At 41.2% G+C, this 19,918-nt stretch overlaps 1 protein-coding gene across 2 annotated transcripts in view; it reads right to left on the bottom strand.

Annotated features, from left to right (window-relative positions):
• Positions 1-4,457: 4,457 nt before the first annotated feature.
• The window catches only part of Ube2d2 (ubiquitin conjugating enzyme E2 D2), a 39,457-nt gene continuing 23,996 nt past the window's right edge, over positions 4,458-19,918 (bottom strand). For both annotated transcript variants that reach the window (XM_028886764.2, XM_037197080.1), the window contains exons 3-7: positions 12,610-12,641; positions 12,453-12,530; positions 12,267-12,372; positions 10,810-10,903; positions 4,458-6,109 (exon numbers count right to left, since the gene is read on the bottom strand). In XM_028886764.2, coding sequence (XP_028742597.1) covers positions 6,064-6,109; positions 10,810-10,903; positions 12,267-12,372; positions 12,453-12,530; positions 12,610-12,641 — 356 coding nt within the window. In that variant the 3' untranslated portion in view covers positions 4,458-6,063. The remainder of the gene's footprint in view (positions 6,110-10,809; positions 10,904-12,266; positions 12,373-12,452; positions 12,531-12,609; positions 12,642-19,918) is intronic.

Raw genomic sequence — 19,918 nt, 5'->3', positions numbered from 1 at the left:
ACTTTCAGAAAGTTAAACTTTTAAAAATAACTTATTTGTATTTTATGTACATTGGTGTTCTGCCTGCATGTGTGAGGGTGTCAGATTCCCTGGAACTGAGCTGCCAGGTGGATGCTGGGGCTTGAACCCAGGTCCTGTGAAAGAGCAGCCATCTCTCCAGCCCCCAGAAAGGAGTTACACTCTAAAGGAGGCTCTGGGACAGTTTTGTTTTCAGGTCCCCTTTGCCACTCCGCAGCAAACACACGGAAACTTACAGTGTCTTCAGAAACAAGACTGGAGCCTTCAACAATCGGCACAATATTCTGAAGATTAGTGAGCTACATCTTCAAAGATGGCTGTTTTGCTAGTTTGGGGACTGGGGTGTTGAGATAAGTGAAAGCAAAGAACAATATACTTTATTAGTGGGGAAAAGTTCTAGACACCAGAACCACAAGGTAAGTAACCCAGCTTTTGCCAATTACTTCAAGCATGGCATCTCAGCCGGGTGGTGGTGGCGCACACCTTTAATCCCAGCACTCGGGAGGCAGAGGCAGGCAGATCTCTGAGTTTGAGGCCAGCCTGGGCTACAGAGTAAGTTCCAGGACAGGCACCAAAGCTACACAGAGAAACCCTGTCTTGAAAAACCAAAAAACATGGGCTGGAGAGATGGCTCAGAGGTTAAGAGCACTGAATGCTCTTCCAGAGGTCCTGAGTTCAATTCCCAGCACCCACATGGTGGCTCACAACCATCTGTAATGAGATCTGGTGCCCGCTTCTGTATACATAATAAATAAATAAATTTAAAAAAAAAAGAAAAACCAAAAAACAAAACAAAACAAAAAAAAACCAAGCATGGCATCTCTCTCTTACTTCTGAGATAGTGCTGGCTTTAAAGCCCAAATGCTAGGTTATCCTTCGGGATGCTTCAAGAATGACCTCAATTTCTAGGGAGATCAAACCAGAGAAAAGTAGACATTTGGGGAGAAGATGGTCTCCTTTAACAAAACCTCCTCCTTACCTACTGTAAAAATTTAAAATTCAAGATTGGAGGACCAACAAGATGGCTCCCCAAGAAAGGCACTATTTGCTGTTAAGCCTCACAACCTAAATTCAACCTGTGGAACTGACATGGTAGAAGGAAAAAAAATCCTCAGAAACTTGTCCTCTAACCACACATGTGCTGCTGAGGCATGCTCAAAACCACATACATATTCCCACTAAATAAATGTTTAAACATTCCAGACTTGAGTAGGATCTGGTGGGGCAGACCCAGCTTTTCTGGAAAAGGCAAGAGTACCCCATATTCAAGACCAACTCAAGTAACTTGAGACCCTGTGGCAAAAAGCAAAATGAGGAGTTGGAGAGATGACTCTGATTATAAGTACTTAATGCTATCGCCAAGAACTGGAGTTCAGTTCCCAGCACCTATACAGTACCCCATCAACACCAGTAACTCCAGTTCTAGGAATTCTGATGAATTCTAGGGTATCTGGTGCCCCAGAGAGGTGATGTGGTACACATATATTCATGCAGGTGTACAACACATATATATTAATATGAAAAAAATCTTGCAGGGTGCGAAAGCAGGTGGATCTCTGAGTTGAAGGCCAGTCTGATTTATTGTTCTAGGACAGTCAGAGTTGTTACACAGTTAAACTGTCTCAAAAAACAGAAAAAAAATAAAAAATCTTAAAGCCAAGAATGGTTGTTCATACCTTTAATCTTAGCAGCTGGGAAGCAGAGGGAGGTGGATCTCTGAGTTCGAGGCCAGCCTGGTCTACACAGGGAAACCCTGTCCTGATAAAAACAAACAAATGACATGGGGGCTAATAATATAGTTAGCGGAGTGCTTGCTTGCCTAGTGTGCACGAAGCCCTCGGCTCAGTCCCCAGCACTGCGTACATGGGTGTGAAGTGAATGATGCCTGCAATTCCAGCACTTGGAAAGTACAAGGGTCAGAATCTCAAGGTCATCTGCAGCTACACAAGTTTAAAGCCATTCTGGACTACATGAGACCTTGTCTCAAAAATACATGTTTTCAAAATTGAACTGGGTACAGCCTATGCTTTTAGTCCCAGCCCTCAGGAAGAATTCAGCTCAGAAGTTCAAAACCTACATAAGTAACAAAGTTGAGACTACACATAAAAAACAAGAAATTCAAGGTTTCTAAGTACTTCAACAAGAAGCTCAAATCGGAGATTTCAAGAATAAGTACACATGGAGAAAAATGGCTATATACCTTCAGAAGCTGTGGCGGGCATCCTTCATACTCTCACAGGGTTGAAAGGGAACTCAATACATGTATCAAGGCTCCTGCTGTTTATCTCTCTGTACATCATCTTAAGAGGCCTAACTTGGGTATTTAGTGGCTTCTTGCTTTCTTTCCTACAAGTGATCAACCATTTACTTTCAGAGTACAATGTAGGAAATTATACAAATAACAACTTACATAGGTTAAAATCAAACAATAAGAAACGAATCAAAGACTGTCTGAGCTGCTGTGTTGGTACCCAGGTATTTATTTAGGCGAGGTAATGGGGCTCAAATCCAGGGCCTTGTGCATCCTACACAAGCACCCACTCTCTGAGCTACCTTCCCGCCCCCCATATTAGTATAGATTTGCATCTAATAAAAAATAAAACTTTATGAATACTTCAAAGATTAAAATGTCTAACTTGCCTCAGTTAACTAAAAACTTTCAAACTGTGAGCTTTTCCATTTACACTAAGGTAAAAATACAGCAACAATGAATGGTTTAGAAACTATCAAACACAACAGTTTCCTTTAAGTCAGGTTACAGTACCAAGGGAAAAACCTTTTTTTTTTTTTTTTTTTTTTTTTTAAATTAGACAGGATCTTATATTCTAGACTTTGGATCCCCAAGTCCATACTTCCAAACAGCTGGGATAACCTGTGAACCACTATGCTCAGTCCAGGCAGACTTTTCTGGAAAAGTAAAGAGAACTTGGTGAAATGCATGCAAAACACAGGGGAACAGGAACCTGCACCAGGAGTATATTCCACAGCTCTAAAGGTGGAAGAGGTGGGGGTGAAAAAGAAGAGGAAGTCCATCCATCCATAATTCAGAAGAGCCAGGAACACAACAAAATTCTATTGAGACTGACTTACCTCCAATAAGTATTAAGGAGTCCTATACTGAGACAAACCAGAGTTTCTCCTTAACTGCAGACAAGGGAAATATATAGGCATTTTGACTATAATTTAGAAATAACTCACTTCTCCTGACAATCTATAGCTCAAAATAACTAGTTAAGGCAAATGGGATTAGCAGAAGAAAAATGCTTCTACCACCAGGTCAGTGCATAAAAAGCCTCAGTCCCTGGTCACACTTTCCTTTTTCCCACAAACTTTCTATCCCTTCACCAACCACCATTATAGCCCTGCTAAATCTTTGTTCTAGACAAAGTAGAAGTTAGCAGGACAAGCTGGGCAGTGGTGGCGCACACCTTTAATCCCAGTACTCGGGAGGCAGAGCCAGGCAGATCTCCTGAGTTAAAGGCCAGCCTGGTCTACAGAGCAAGATCCAGGACAGGCACGAAAACTACACGGAGAAACCCTGTCTCAAAAAACAAAACAAAAAAGAAGTTAGCAGGACAATAATCCCTTTAACTACTGGCCAGTAACAGAGCATGCAAATATCTGAAATGGTTTGGCTTTACCAAGAGATTGCTCTGAATATAACTTGACAAAACTATCTAAACTATTATTAAGACCCAAATAGAAACGTGTAACTTTGACATTCCTTTGTAACCACTACCTTACCGGAATAACAAACAAGGTTGCTGTAAATTAGCCTTTAGACACCAGGGAAGTTTCCTGTGTGAGAATCCCAAGTGACATCTGTTTACTTATAGACTCATAAAACTAGTGGACCAAACATGTCTCATACCTGCATTCACCGGCCTAATATTGTCTGTGACCATCCAAACCTCTCATTTGGCACATAAACAACAAATGACGGCTTTTATTTAGCACAAAAATAATTAGAGTGCTCTTAAAAAAAAATACCCACACTATGACCTAATAAATGGCAATAAGCTAGCAGCTCTCAGAGATGAGAGGCAAATAGGAATGGGCTTTCTAGAGCTATGCAACTGAACCCAAAGTAAGCAGCAGCATTAATAGTAAAAAATAAGAAAGTTCAGCAGGGATCTAGTCAAGGGCAGAATAGCTGACTACTTAGTATGTGCAAGGCCTGGGGCCCACTGAAACAGACAGACAGGCACACACACAGCACCCAAAACTGAATTTCCTCTGCCTTTAATAGTAATGATACATGGTGATTTCTGGTTAGAGTTCAATCCTGAGTCTTCCTCTCACAACCAGTTACAACCATTACCTGTAAGGGGAAGGGAATGCTAATCCAGTACTCCTGAAACACCAGCTGCTAAGAGGTTTTTAGCTGACAGGTTGTGATGGATGAACAAGGACACTGAGAGATGAGACAGGGGAACAAGTTTAAAACCAAAAGCAGTGGACATTTATTCCTCTTTTTTTTGTGCAAGAGTGTAAAGATGCATTTCAAAGAACCCAATGACTAGAGAGCATCAGCCATGGCCTTCAGGCTGGCCTGGCTTACAGTAGGTTAGGAAAAGGGGTGAAGGGAGGTAACCTGCCTAGTTTACATGAATGTTTCTGGGTAACAGTTGTTTACAAATTTCAAACTACATTTTACTAGAGTCAAGGGAAGACTTCAAAAAGCCACATACAGTACAATTTCAAACCAATGAACATCCTGCAAATGTTAGTGCAAAGTAATTACTCTCCAATACAAGATTGTGCTCATGTTTCCCAGGTTTGGTCAGTTTTCTTTTATAATTACAATACAGAGGCTTAACTTATCAAACAGCAACACCTTTGTGTTCTGTGTCCTATGTACCAAGAGAATATCACAAGGTTTTGGTGAAATGCTGCTCAGTTTCATTAACAAAGCAAATTTATTTAGTTTAACAGTCATGTTCCTGGAATGGTGCACATATAAGTTTCATGAAAATGCCTTTAAGCTTATGCCTCTATCTTGTTTAGTAAAATTACTCTCATATCTTTTTTACTATGTAAACTGGAATTGTTTCATGATTTTGAAATGCAACAAATATAAATGAAAACATTTCAGGGGTGAGGAAAAATCCACCACTAATCTTAGCTAGACAAAGTTTTTAAATCAAAAAAGCCTATTCACACAAAATTATATGTAATGACTGTAGTAATCAGTTTATTACACAGATTAATCATTCTTAACGTACAAGCTCCAGAGGAGCAACTGGGTCTTTAAATATACACAAGTATTTCCATCAAATGAATTTTCACCCTTACATCGAAATAGGCCTAAAGCAGTTAAAAACATAAGAAAAATAAGAGCTATTAGCTATGTATTAACTGAGAAACCACATACAAACCAAAGATTATGGAAAGGGGCTAAAATGAAGAAGGCTGAAAGGGCAGGGCGATGTGAAAGTGTTGGGAACAAGGCCCACCACACTTTATGTACTAACAGCTCCAGTCCATTGAAATGTTCTTCAGTTAAACTTAGACCTTAAAATACAGCACGCAGGCAGAGTTTAATCTGTTTGGTCATAGCCTTTACCTAAGCTGTAGGTCCTTCAGGGTGAAATGAACACAGAAACAGCTTCTTCTTCACCCTGCTTTGTTTGACTGTTTGAGATTAGATGGATTCCACTTAAGAACAATCTCCTACGGGTCACTGGAGCTTTTTTCCTCTCATCCAAGCACACACTGTGTACCCACTACCCCTCACATCTTGCCATTATCCAAATTTAGGTCAATAAGGAAAGCTTTTAGTCTCACACCTAGGTCACGCCCGGAGAACTGGCTTCTCACACACACACTTCTCTGCTAGGAGGCAATGTTGGTACAGAAGTACAGTATTTCTAGTTTGTTGTTCCAAGTATGTACAACACGCAGCACTGCTGTGTCAGGTAAACATGTGCACAGGGGAAGATGAGGCGTGGGCTCATAGAAAGCAGTCAAATGGAAATCAAAAGGACTTTCTCTTTCAGAGTTCCCCTAGCTTTATTTGTAGAGGTTATCCAATAATTTCTTTAATTACATCGCATACTTCTGAGTCCATTCCCGAGCTATTCTGTTGTACCTGTACACACACAAAGAGAACTTGGCTTAAGATAGGTAAGGAGTCATTAAGCAACATATTTCATTCATATTTCATTATCCCAACTAGTAATTTTAGGTAGTAACTGAAAACACTCAAGCGAAATCGCCTTTCTCCCTCCAGTTTCTTAACACACATATCCCCCTTTCTCTCTCACCCTTCCCTTTTTTTGAGCTAGGGTTTCACTTCAGAGCCATGGCTGGCCTTCAACTATCTAAAACCAGGGTGGATGGCCTCAAACTTGAAGCAATGCTCCTGGGGTGCTATTACAGAGACGTATCACGACCTAGCTTTACCTCTAATTACAAATAAGTCCACACTCACAATACAGTGAGACACTGCTGTAAAAGCCAAAACCATCTCCTAGAAATGCAGTACCTAGGACTCAGACTCAAGTATAGCATTTGCTGAGATGTTGTACCTCATCCTATTTTTCTTTCTTCCTGAAACAGGGCTTCTCTGTGTAACAGCCCTGGCTGTCCTAGAACTCAATTTGTAGACCAGGCTGGAGAATTCAGAGATCTGGGTACCTCTACTCCTAAGATTAAAGTCCTGTGCCACCATCCTGTTTCTGACTGACCATCAATTCAATGCAACCAAAGGTAACTTTAAACTTGCCTTCTTCCTGGCTTTGGAGGGATATAGGTACGTTCTAAAACACCTTAAGATTTTTTGTGACTATGTAATTCTATATTATATGGTTCTTAAAATCATTTAACAGTGATTTAAATGGCAATAATGAGCTAGGAGGAGAGACTGAGGTAGTAGGTTCCAAAAATTGTCTTAAAACACATACAGACTTTTGTCTCACAAAAATACAAAATACAGTAAAGGAGCTAGAGACAGCTCAGCAGTTAAGAGACTTGCTGCTCGTAAGGAGGACTTCATTCAGTTCCTAGCATCTGCATGGCAAGTCACAACCATCTGTAACTCCAGTTCTGGAGATCCAACTCCTTCTTCTGGACTGTGTGAGTACCAGGCATCCATGTGATACATATATGCATGTGGTGTATACACATATAGACGCAGGCAAACTTTCCCCTATCTGTGGGAGGCCAGCTCCCACCTTTTAAAAGGTTCCTATGAGGAGGACAGAGATATTAAAAAAAAAAACAAAAACAAAAAACAACAACTTGTTGGGAAGTGGTGGCACACGCCTTTACTCCCAGCACTTGGGAAGCAGAGGCAGGTGAATCTCTGTGAGTTCGAGGCCAGCCTGGGCTACCAAGTGAGTTCCAGGAAAGGCGCAAAGCTACACAGAGAAACCCTGTCTCAAAAAACCAAAAAAAGACAGGAACACAGGATAGCTTTTAGCTTTTGGGAGGACCTGGATCAAAACCCAACGGCCCCTTCTGCCTCTTCAAAAGGACTTTTTGTAACAATGCCAAAGAGCAGGGCAAAAGACCTCCCCCTTGCTAGCACAAATCACAGCCAAGTGTAGATCCTTCCAAACATCTGGTAACCACGGCTGTGGTCAAATCATCCCCTTATGCAGCCCTGCTGAGTAAAGCAAGCTCAGATTCTCTGACCCTGAGTAGGGTCTTACTAGGAAACCTCTGTGGGTCAAACACATAAAGTAAATATAAAAATGACAATGAAGTGGGTATGGCGGTGCACTTCTTTAGTTCCAGCTCTTGGAAGGCAGAGGTAAGTGGATATCTGTGAATTAAAGGATAGCCTGGTCTACACATACCAAGCTGCAGGCCAGCCAAGGGTACATGGTGAGACCCTGTCTCCAAACAAAAACAAAACCCTACAAAGAAATAAAATGGCACGATACCTTCCTTTATATTAATAAAAGAATTATTTGGCAGGGTTTACTTCAATAATAAAAATAAATGCTCCATAAAAGTATTCCAGTAACAAAATAAACACAGAAGGCTGTATAAGTCTAGAAGGATAGCGAGTTCAAGGTTACCCACAGTTATATAGTGAATCATGAGACCATCTCAAAACAAAAACAAACCAAAAAAGAAAGAGAAAACAAACAAAGAATCAGGAATGTATTATTAGGCATGGTAGCTCATGCCTAAAATTCTGGCACTTGGGAGGCTGAGGCAAGAAAACTGAATTTAAAGGCAGCAAAGGCTACATAGCAAGACTTTCAAAATGTGTACATGTATGTGTACACAGCTATAGCCCCAGCTCCCAAAGAGACTAAGGCAGAAGGATCATTTTAGTACATGGGTTTAAGGCCAGCTTGGACAGCATAGTGAGATTCTGCCTCAAAAACAACCAAAAGTTTTCATTTTAAAAAAGATGAGGGGCTGGAGAGATGGCTCAGTGGTTAAGAGTGCTGACTGTTCTTCCAGAGGTCCTGAGTTCAATTCCCAGCACCCACATGGTGGCTTACAACCATCTGTAATGAGATCTGGTGCCTTCTTCTGGTGTGCTTAAAGATAAGACAGGTCACTCACATATATAAAATAAATATTTAAAAAAATGAATAGTTCTGCTGAACATTAGTTCCATGCTGACTTAAGATATCTTTCTGATAAGCATTCATATCCACAATTTATACAAAATGGTTCTCTAATGAAAACAATTCAGTTATGTACAATATACAAAATAAATAAATAATGAAGCTAAGGTTTGGGAACACACAACTTTAATCACAATACTTAGGAGGCAGGGGCAGGTAGATTTATGTGAGTTCCAGGCAGCCAAGGCTTTTTAGTGAAACTCTGCCCCCAAAATAAATAAATGAAATTAAGCTGCAGGGTCTAGAAAGATTTCAGGCAGATAACTCAGCAGTTAAGAGCATTAGATGCTTTTCTAGAGGACCCTGGTTCAAATTCCAGCACTGACACTTCATGCCCATCTAATGCCAGTTCTAGGGCATCTGATGCCCTCTTCTGGCCTCTGCACCAACATGCAGGCAACAAGCACACACACAATTTAAAATTCAGCCAGAAACACATGACTATAGATGGTGCTCAGACATACAACAAAAATACTAAAAAATTAGTGCCAGAACCCCCCATTCCTGTTGTAGCTCCATTAAACACTAACATCATAAATAAATTTTAAAAAAACCAATCATCTATGATTTTTCTATTGTTTTTGATTTGGGGCTTTTTGAGACAGGTATCACTTTGTAGTCAGGCTGGCCTCAAATTCACAATCCTCCTGCCTCAATACTTTGCCTATCTATACCTATGACTTTTTTTTTTTTTTTTTTTGGTTTTTTCGAGACAGGGTTTCTCTGCGTAGTTTTGCACCTTTCCTGGAGCTCACTTGGTAGCCCAGGCTGGCCTCAAACTCACAGCGATCCGCCTGGCTCTGCCTCCCGAGTGCTGGGATTAAAGGCATGCGCCACCACCGCCCGGCTGACTTTTCTAATACAACAGATTTTAAGTAATCATTTAATATTTTGTTTATAATTAATTACAGACAGGGTCTTACTATGTCTGAAACTCAGAAATCCACCTATCTCTGCTTCAAAGAACTGGGATCAAAGGGGTGGGCTACCACACCCAGCTAGTCATTTATGGGTTGTCCTCCATCAACCCCCACCCCACAGACAGGGTCTCTCTGTGTAGCCCTGGCTGGCCTCAAACTCAAGGAGATCCACATGCCACCTGAGTGCTGACATCAAGGGTGTATGCCGCCGCCACCACCACCCAGTGGCAGACAGATCTCTGAGTTCAAGGCCAACCTGGTCTATAGAATTCTAGTATGGTCAGGGCTACAGAGAGAAACACTGTCTCCAACAGCAAAAACCCATCTAACTTCTCCTATATAGTTCCTTTATAACCTCACTGAATAATACATAAAAACAAAAATGATTAGAACTCTCTAAGTTACTGTCACTTTTGATGTCCTGACCATTCTTCAATAATTAATAGTATACAATTCTAAAATACCTAATTCTGAATCAAATTTTGTTTTAAAAAGGAATTTGGCACTTTTATGCCAAATGGTAGAAAATTCAATTATCTTTACCATCAAATTTACCCAACTACATATAAGACAAATGGGAACTTGATGCACAATGATTCATGAGTCCAAAGACAAACAGGACATAAAAGTATTTTAAGGGTTAAAAGAAGAAAGAGCACAAAAAAAGGATTTTTAGAGCCGGGTGGTGGTGGTGGTGGTGGTGGTGGTGGTGGTGGTGGTGGTGGTGGTGGTGGTGCACGCCTTTAATCCCAGCACTTGGGAGGCAGAGGCAGGCGGATCTCTGTGAGTTCGAGGCCAGCCTGGTCTCCAAAGCGAGTTCCAGGAAAGGCGCAAAGCTACACAGAGAAACCCTGTCTCGAAAAACCAAAAAGGATTTTTAAAAATCCTCTGTACTGTAAGAAAGATTTTTTAGTAGACAGTACATTAAACAATTAGACATAAGATTAGTATCATCTATTTATAATAATTGGTAATAAGAATCCTTTCATAGCCTGATGGTAGTGGCACATGCCTTTAATCCCAGCACTCAAGAGACAGAGGCAGGTGGCTTGGTCTACAGAGCAAGTTCACAAAAGCCAGGACTGTTACACAGAGAAACCCTACACAAAAATCCAACCCCCTCCACAAAAGAAACAAAAACAAACAAATACAAAAAGTCCTTTCATGTACTCCTTGGAGAGTTTATCGTAAACATCTGGTCCATACTCCAACTCTATAAGGAAGTTTTGAGACACCTCTATACCACACCTGACAGCTTTCCATCTGAAGGCGATACTTACTTTTCTCTATCTGTTTTGTAGATCCGAGCAATCTCAGGCACTAAAGGATCATCTGGATTGGGATCACACAACAGAGAACAGATGGACAAAAGTACTAGGATATTTTAAAAAAAAAAAAAAAAAAAAAAAAAGTATACATTAGTAGAAGACCAAAGCGAAGGGCTTAAACATCAGAGGCTAGGCAGCACTCAGGGAGCAGGGGCAGGGGCAGGGGCAGGGGCAGGGGCAGGTAAAGAGATGGATCTCTGTGATTTCAAGGCCGGCCAAGGCTGTAAAGTGAGACCCTGTTTCCAAGGAAAAACAAACAAACCCCCTCACAAAAACCCAACCCGAGATGCTAACCAGTGTTAAGACTAGAACTGGGAATGCAGGTATCTTAACGCTGGAGAGCTTGGATAATGTGCATGAGATTCTGTTCTGAGTTCAGTTATTAGCAGAACACAACCAGCTCTTCTAAATCCTAGATTCAGAGAGCACTTGTCAGAGCCAGTGAACTTCAACTTTAGAAGCTCAAGTTCACAGAAAACCAGCTGTCAAATTTCCAACAACAGACAAATGAGTTGTCTGACATCACCCTCCGCTACAAGGGAACTGCAAGGGCAGTTTGGGATATAGGAAATTGTCTCAAAAACAAAATAAATTTTAGCCAGCAGCTCATCCTTGTAATCCCAGCACTATGGAAACTAAGGCAGGCACATTGCCACAAGTAGTGACCAGCCTAGACTCAGAGTAAGATCCTGTCTTAAAACAGTAACAAAAAAAACCCACCCCCCAACAAAAATAATCCAACAGGGACCAGTGAAATGGCTCAGCGGGTAAACTACTTGCTGACAGCCTGCCAATCCAAGTCTGAGTCCTGGAACCCCAAGTGGAAGGAGACAACTGACTCCGTGAGCTGTCCTCTCACCTCCCTGTAGCACTCTGGCACTGCCCCCCACCTTTGTACACCAACAATAACAAGTAAATAAAGTCAAACAATCACACCATTCATCTTCTCAGTGGTAGCTTGTTTATTTATACTTTTAAGGCAGGACTTCACTCTGTATCACTCTAGTCTCAAATTTGCTATGCAATCAAGAATACTCTTGAATTACTACTGATAATTCTGCTTCCACTTTCCAAGCATTAAGATCACAGTGTATACACCAGTATAACAGGCTTCCACCTGTTCTTGAGTATCACAATCAACAAACCTGGCATTATACCAAGGATTATATTCTTGTTTTGTTTTTTTTTTTCGAGACAGGGTTTCTCTGTGGTGTTTTGGTGCCTGTCCTGGATCTCGCTTTGTAGACCAGGCTGGCCTCGAACTCACAGAGATCTGTCTGACTCTGCCTCCTTAATACATACATTAAGGCAAAACACACATAAAATAATTTAAAAAACAGATAAAAAGATAAACCAACAAACAATCAAATCAGTTATTTCACCTTGATATCAAACAACTATTCTATTACCTTTTGAAATAGTTAGTGCTGGAGACCACTGTGACCGCAGAATATCAAGACAAATGCTGCCATTACTGTTAATATTTGGATGATAAATTCTTGTTGTAAATGCAACCTGAAGAAAAAAGAAATCTTTGTGACTGATTTACAGTATCATAAAGAGCACATTAACAGCAATGATCATATTCCAATTACCTTAGGTGGTTTGAAGGGGTAATCTGTTGGGAAATGAATTGTCAAGAAAAACACTCCACCCTGATAGGGGCTGTCATTCTGTTGATGAAAACAAAGTGAGATTTAAAATGAATCAATTACATGAAGTAGTTATTAAGGAATTAAAGTGAATACTTACTGGCCCCATTATTGTAGCCTGCCAATGAAACACTGAAAGAAAAAAAAACAACAAGAAAATCGTGTTACTGATATTCGCATCACACCTATACTGGAGAAGCCTATCATTCCCTGCCTAATCAAAGTTCTTTTATGCCAGGTGGTGGTGGTGCATGTCTTTAATCCCAGCACATGGAGGCAGAGGCGGGTGGATCTCTGAGTTCAAGGCCAGCCTGGTCTACAGAGCAAATTTCAGGGAAACCCTATCTCAAAAAACCAAAAGAAACATCAAAGTTCATTTTAAACAGTACGATAACAACTTTTTTCTGAGACAGGGTTTCTCTGTGTAACAACTTTAGCTGTCCTGGAACTCATTTTATAGACTAGACTGGCTTCAAACTCACAGAGATATGCCTGCGTCTGCCTCCTGAGTGCTGGGATTAAATAAAGGTGTGTGCCACCATTGCCTGGCAATAATGACTATTTTCTATGGACAGGATGAAGGCTAAACCAATTGTGATTCCAAACCATTGAAAAATGGATGGATGGATGGATGGATGGATGGATGAATAAAGGCAGGCAAATGAGTAGGGCACCTTTAATCCCAGCACATGGGAAGCAGAGAGGCAAGTAGATCTCTGACTTGGATGCCAGCCTGGGATCCAGGACAGCCAGGGCTGTTATAGAGAAAGTCGGTCTCCAAAAACCAAACGAACCAAACAAACACACCAAAAACCAAAACACAACAAAAATGAACAGTCAATTTAAAAATAGGTGGAGAGGCTAGAGAGATTGCTCAGTGGTTAGGGGTGCACACTACCCTTGCAAACCAGAGCTCAGCTCCCAGCACTTGAATCAGGTGGTTCATAACAACCTATAACTGCAACTTCAGAGGATCTGATGCCCTCTTCTGGTCTCTGACCATTTACACTCATGCACATACCTGCCTACCTCACACACACCACCACCATCAATAACACAATAAAACCACCAACAAAAAGAAACCACACATTTTTCTTGAGGCCAGCAAGATGGTTCAACAGGAAAAGTTTTGCTATCAAGCCTGACATGAGTTTGATTCCCAGGCTCACACACAAGGAGAAAACCAACTCCCAAGTTGTTCTCTGGCCTATACACATTTCATAGCATGTGCACACACACTGGAACTAAGCATGGTGGTATAGTATATAACCACACTGGCAAAGCTGGGGCATGATGCTAAATCTAAGTTTATCTTTGGCTAAGGAAAGGGTTTCAGAGCACCTTATCTACAGGGTGAATTCCAGGTGAACCATGGTTACATGGTAATTCTATCACAAAAACCAACCGACTTACCAACAAACAAAACCTGTTTCAAAGTCATGCCCAGAAGATAAATTTGTTGACAAAGTCCAAAGAAAGGTTCTAAGTGCCATTTTAAAAAATTATTTCTTAGCCGGGCGGTGGTGGCCCACGCCTTTAATCCCAGCACTCGGGAGGCAGAGGCAGGCGGATCTCTGTGAGTTCGAGGCCAGCCTGGGCTACCAAGTGAGCTCCAGGAAAGGCGCAAAGCTACACAAGAGAAACCCTGTCTCGAAAAACCAAAAAAAAAAAAAAAAAAAAAAAAATTATTTCTTTACTTCTAAGTCTTTTTGTCTTTTTATTCCACCCACTCCGAAACAGGGCTTCTCTCTGTCCTGGCTGTCCTAGAACTCACTGTGTAGATCAGGCTGGCCTTGAACTCAAGAGATCTGTATGCCCCTTGCCTCCTGAAAACTGAGATTAAAGGCATGCGCATAGCCACCACCACTTGGCTGCCTCCAAGACTTAATCATTCCTCAATTACATAAAATATACTTAAAAAAATAATGCTGGCATATGGCAGAAAGGGTCCACACACTCAAATTAGGAAAAACTATTTTTGAGTGTGCATGTGCTGAATGTGTCCATATGCATGTGTTTGTGGGAGTGTGTCCGTGTGTGTGGAGATTAGAAGTTGACTCTGGGTTTATTCCAGACAGGGTTTCCTCACTGAACTTGAAGCTGACCTTTTTAGCTACAATGGCTGGCCACTGAGTCACAATCCATTTGTTTCCACATTTCAACTTGTAACAAGCACTATTTACAGATACATTGTCACACACTCAACTTTTTCTATTGTGTTGGACATATTAAGCTATGTTTGTTTACATTCTGTATAGCAAACGCTTTACCCACTGGCCCATCTTCTCAGCTCAGAAAAGTTGATGTCTTTTTTGTTTTTCCTTGTTTGTAGTGGGGTATATAGAGGAAACCCTGAATGAGTGAACTTCTGGGTGAATGTGTCTTGTAAACCATTGTCTGGTACAACCATGCCAAGAAGTCCAAAGCCTCAGACCCATGGGAAAATGGCAAAGCTTTCCTCTCTGAGTGAGGTTCAGAGGAATCGCAAAGCCTTTTTCTGGTCAGTGTGCAGATTATAGTATGTACAGAAAATGTTCACAGTAACTTTCTCCCCTGGATGACTACAGCCTGAAGACTACTCCCCTACAGCAATTGCTCCTACAGAGATTAACTAAACTTGCTTCCGTGTTTGGCAGCATAGCATAAATCCTGCCTCATTTTCCTTTTTAACTATACAATGAATACGCTGAGTTTCTAGGGTGCTATGGTTTCTGCATCAGAAATCCCGGTCCACCCAATCTCAGCCTTTGTGTCCATATGTTTGGATTTTCTTCAACACCCCACCCCAGTCAGGTCCAATTCCCAAAGCCCTACAAATACATGGCAATGGGTGTTTTGTCTGAATGTATGTGTGTGTACCACATGTGTGCAGTTCACAGGAGGCCAGGAGAGGATGCAAGATCCCCTGGCACTGAAGTTCCAGAGAGCTGTGAACCTCAAGAGGGTGGCAGGAACTGAACTTGATGAAGAGCAGCCAGTATTCCTGACTGATAAACCATCTCTCCAGTCCCAAGATTTTTTAAATTTTCAAACAGGGTCTCATGCATGCCAAGCTGGCTTGAAATTATATATGCAACAGAGGATGATCATTCCACCTCTGTGATGGCACGTGACACCACAACCAATTTATGTAGGCCTGAGGTTCAAACCTAGGGTCCTGTGCATGTTACACAAGTACTTTACCAACTGAGCTACATTCTCAGCCCCAAAGATTTCTTTTAACAATAAAGAAAAAAACATAGGCTGTGCACTGTGGCACTTACCTTTAATCATAGTACACAGGAGGAAGAGGCAGGAGGATCTCTTTGACTTCAAGGCCAGCCTGGTTTACACAGTGAATTTCAGACCAGCCCAGGCTGCCAAGTGAAGACCCTGCCTCTAAATGAAGGAAGGAAGGAAGGAAGGAAGGGGGAGGGAGGGAGGGAGGAGGGAGGAGGGAGGGAGGGAGGAGAAATGATATCATGTGTAGGTCTTTAGAGTTTCCAGTACAGCCTTCAATGCAATGTTGGGGGGTATGAAGCATTTACCAGCACACAATACTTTGGGCTGGATCCTCAACACTACTTTTAAAAGCAAACACACACAAATTTGATTATAAATTGTAGAAATAATTTCAAATTAGTCAATAAGGAAACCTCCCATATAAAAGCAGAAAATAATACTCATTCCATTTCTAAAGCAGGCTTACTCAATACAAAGAATAAAAATGTTTATAAGCAAAATTTAGCCCTTAATATTCATACTAGAATCTGAGAGCAACACTGCCAATGTGATTTTAAACTAGACCATCCAACCTAGCTAACTCTTGTCACAAGATAGAAATGTAAAGACTAAGCAGTTTCATCAACACTCACTGGGATGTCTAAGTCCTAAAGGGCCTTCAGATTTCCTAAATATGTAACTGTCTCCATGGTTTGTTTCCCTTATTAGGCACCAAACTCACCAAGAACAGCTCATTTATCAGAAAAACATTTTTAGAGTCGCAAAATTCATCTTTTAAAAAGCATCCAACAAAAATTAATGGTTATAGCTGGACATGGTGGCCCACACCTTTAAATCCCAGCACTCAGGACGCAGAGAGGCAGGCAGATCTCTGACTTGAGTGCCAGCCTGAGATCTGGGACCACCAGTCTACAGCCAGGGCTAAGCAGAGAAACCCTGTCTCAAAAAAACCAAGGTCAGAGGAAACCTACATTTGTTAGGTCCCAGAGACCGATCTGAGGTAGTTAGGGTTGACAGCACCTCAGTTGTAGAGTCATTTTGCTGACCAAGGAATTAAACTGTTCTTAATTTTCTTTCAAAAGACAAAACTCACCAAGTCTCTCAATGTTTTCAAATTCCTGTCATGTTATTTATTGAGATTCAGGGATGAAAAAATTAGTACACGAATTAAATATTAAGGACAGGTTATTGCTGAAGTTTTTATCCTTTGAATATCTCCCTAGTAATTAAATCAATCACCAATGGATTAATAAATAAAAGCAGTTGAGAAAATCATTTTGAGCTACTATATCTGTCCTGGTCCTACTATCTTCAACCAAGTCCCATAAAAGACCCTTAAAGTCCTGGTTAAAGAAGTAAGAGTCAACTGGGCATTGTAGTATATATGTCTTTGACTCAGCATGAGACAGAGGCAGCAATCTGTGAGATGGGGGCCAACCTGATCTAAACAACTAAAGCCAAAATCACACACCTGTAAACTCAGCAGGTGGGAGAGGCTGAGGTAGAAAGATTCCTCAAGAGTTCAGGCCCAACCTGAGCTACCAAAGGGAAAATAGTCTCAAAAGACAAAAACAGGGCCAGGAAGATGGTTTAGTAGGTGAAAACACCTGTCACGAGGCCTGACATTCAAATCACAACTGCAATGTCTTTCATATCCATATTCCAGTGAAGACACTGTGGTGTATCTGAGATGGATTATACTTTTGAGAACTTTAACAATTTTTATATTATTGTTGAATGCGTATGAAGTATGGGTACAGTGTGCATGTGCCACAGTGTATGCAGGAGTGGAGGTCAGGGGACGACTTTCCGAGTCAGTTCACTCCTACCAGGGGTTGGAAGGTCAAACTCAGGAAGTACTTTCTTTTACCCACTGAGCATCTTACTCGTCCTGCTCCCAAGAACCGTTCCCAGCAACAGCAGTAAGAAGACCTATTGGAATCACTAACAGGTTTCCCTCTGGAGCCTTATACTCCTAGCTCTCTTTAGGTAGAAATATGAATGAGGAGAAACAACAGCGATACAGTATTTAACTCTGATTCAAATGACAAGGGCTTTGTAAATAGTTTGAGAAATTCGAGCCGGGCGGTGGTGGCGCACGCCTTTGATCCCAGCACTCGGGAGGCAGAGGCAGGCGGATCTCTGTGAGTTCGAGGCCAGCCTGGTCTACAGAGGGAGATCCAGGACAGGCACCAAAACGACACAGAGAAACCCTGTCTCAAAAAACCAAAAAAAAAAAAAAAAAAAAAAAAAAAAAAAAAAAAAAGGTTTGAGAAATTCCTAGATGTTCCAAGTAGAAAGAACTCCAGAAATAGTTATTGGTCAAATATGGACCCATCCCGTAAACATAAAATATCACTGTATTTTACAAAAACATGTTAATTAAGGATCTCTGAGGAGTTTGAAATGGAGTTTATGATATCAAAATAAGAGATGGGTTGGTTTCCCCTTGGTGTATGGTGCTGGCTGGGCATTGAACCATGGCCTCAATCATACTAGACAAGTACTCTATGACTGAGCTATATACCCAGCTCTAAAAACAACCTGGACAATAAGAAACAAAAACAAAACAAACAAAAAAAAAAAACTACTTATGACTTTGGTTTGATGCTGTCAAATCAAATTACAGAAACTAAAAGCTACAATGTTGTATAAGCATTTAAAGGTGATTTTTACAGCTCAATAATTACTTTGTAGCACTACAGATGAAGCCTTGCAGTTAAAACAGATAGTAAGAATATTTGTTAGTTTGAAATTAAATCTTCAGAGACCTATGTCTGAACACACAGATCCCAAGAGAGCCATTTCACCAAGTTCAAAACAAAATAGATTAAATATCTTCAGCTTACTTTAAGGGGAAAAATAGAACATTAAAATTTGAATAAAGTAAAAGCACTGGACATAGTAACACACATCTTTGATCCTAACACTGAGGAGGCAGAGACAGGTGGATGTCTGTGAGTTCAAAGACTGCCTGGTCTATCTATACAGTGAGTTCCTGACCAGCCAGGGCTACATACCGAGACAGTCTTAAAAACAAAATAAACAAACAAAATAACCCCACCAAAACCAAAACACAAATAACAACTTACAAGTCTCTTTCTCCCTGCCCCCCCCCTGTGTACACAGGTCAGAGGATTGTTATCAGGTATTCTTTTTATCATTCTCTACCTTGTTTTGAAGCAGTCTCTCTTCCTAAACCTGTGGCTTATGTTTTCCAGTCAGAATGGCAAGCCAGTAAGGCCCCAGCTACCTTGTCTCAGCATCCCACAATGATGGAGCTTATAGCTATAGGCCCAGCCAGGTGAGACCACATCTGACTTGTTACATGGTGCTGAAACTTGATCTCAGATCCTCGGGTTTGCATAGTAAATGCCCCTGCTGAACCACCTCTCAGCCTCCCGCCTTATTCATCTGTTGTGTTTACTACTTTGCCCACGTTGCTTGAGAGCCTTTTGTTTGTTTTTTTAGACAGGATTTCTCTGTGTAATAGTTCTTTCTGGTTGTCCTGCAACTGACTTTGTAGACCAGACCAGGCTGGCCTGGAACACAGAGATCGTTTGAGATTCTCTTATCTTAACTTCTCAAGTGCTAGGAGTATAAACCCATGCCACCACATCAGCTTCTACCATTTTCCTCTCTTAAATAGGGTCTCACTAGCTGGGCTGTGATAGTCACACCTTTAATCCCAGCACTTAAGAGGTAGAGGCAGGTGGCTCTCTAGGAGTTTGAGGCCAGCCTGGGCTACAGAGCTTTCCAGGAAGGCTCCAAAGCTAACACAGAGAAACTGTCTCAAAAAAAAAAAAAAAAAAAAAAAAAAAGGTCAAGAAAGGCTAGATGATGGCTCAGCAGTTAAGGGTGTTTGCTGCTTTCCTAGAAGACCTGAGTTCAGATCCAAACACCCAGGAATAGCTCCAGTTCTCACACCCTCCTCTCTGGCCTCCCCAGGCATCTGCGTAGAACATACACATGCACATAAACTAAAACTTACTTTTTAAAAAGTTTCTTTAAAAAAAAAAAATTAGCCAGCTGTGGTGGTATACTATAACCCCAATAATTCAGAGGCAGAGGCTACAGTGTGATATTCCACGGGCCCCTCCATTTTGATTTTTCAAGACAGGATTTCTCTGTGTAGCTCTGGCTATCCTGAAACTCACTCTGTAGACCAGGCTGACCTCGAACTCAAA

This window comes from Peromyscus leucopus, chromosome 19, assembly GCF_004664715.2.
Source record: "Peromyscus leucopus breed LL Stock chromosome 19, UCI_PerLeu_2.1, whole genome shotgun sequence".
Classification (NCBI taxonomy): domain Eukaryota; kingdom Metazoa; phylum Chordata; class Mammalia; order Rodentia; family Cricetidae; genus Peromyscus; species Peromyscus leucopus.
Note: the sequence above shows the minus strand (reverse complement) of the source record. Positions and strands in the feature narration are given on the sequence as shown.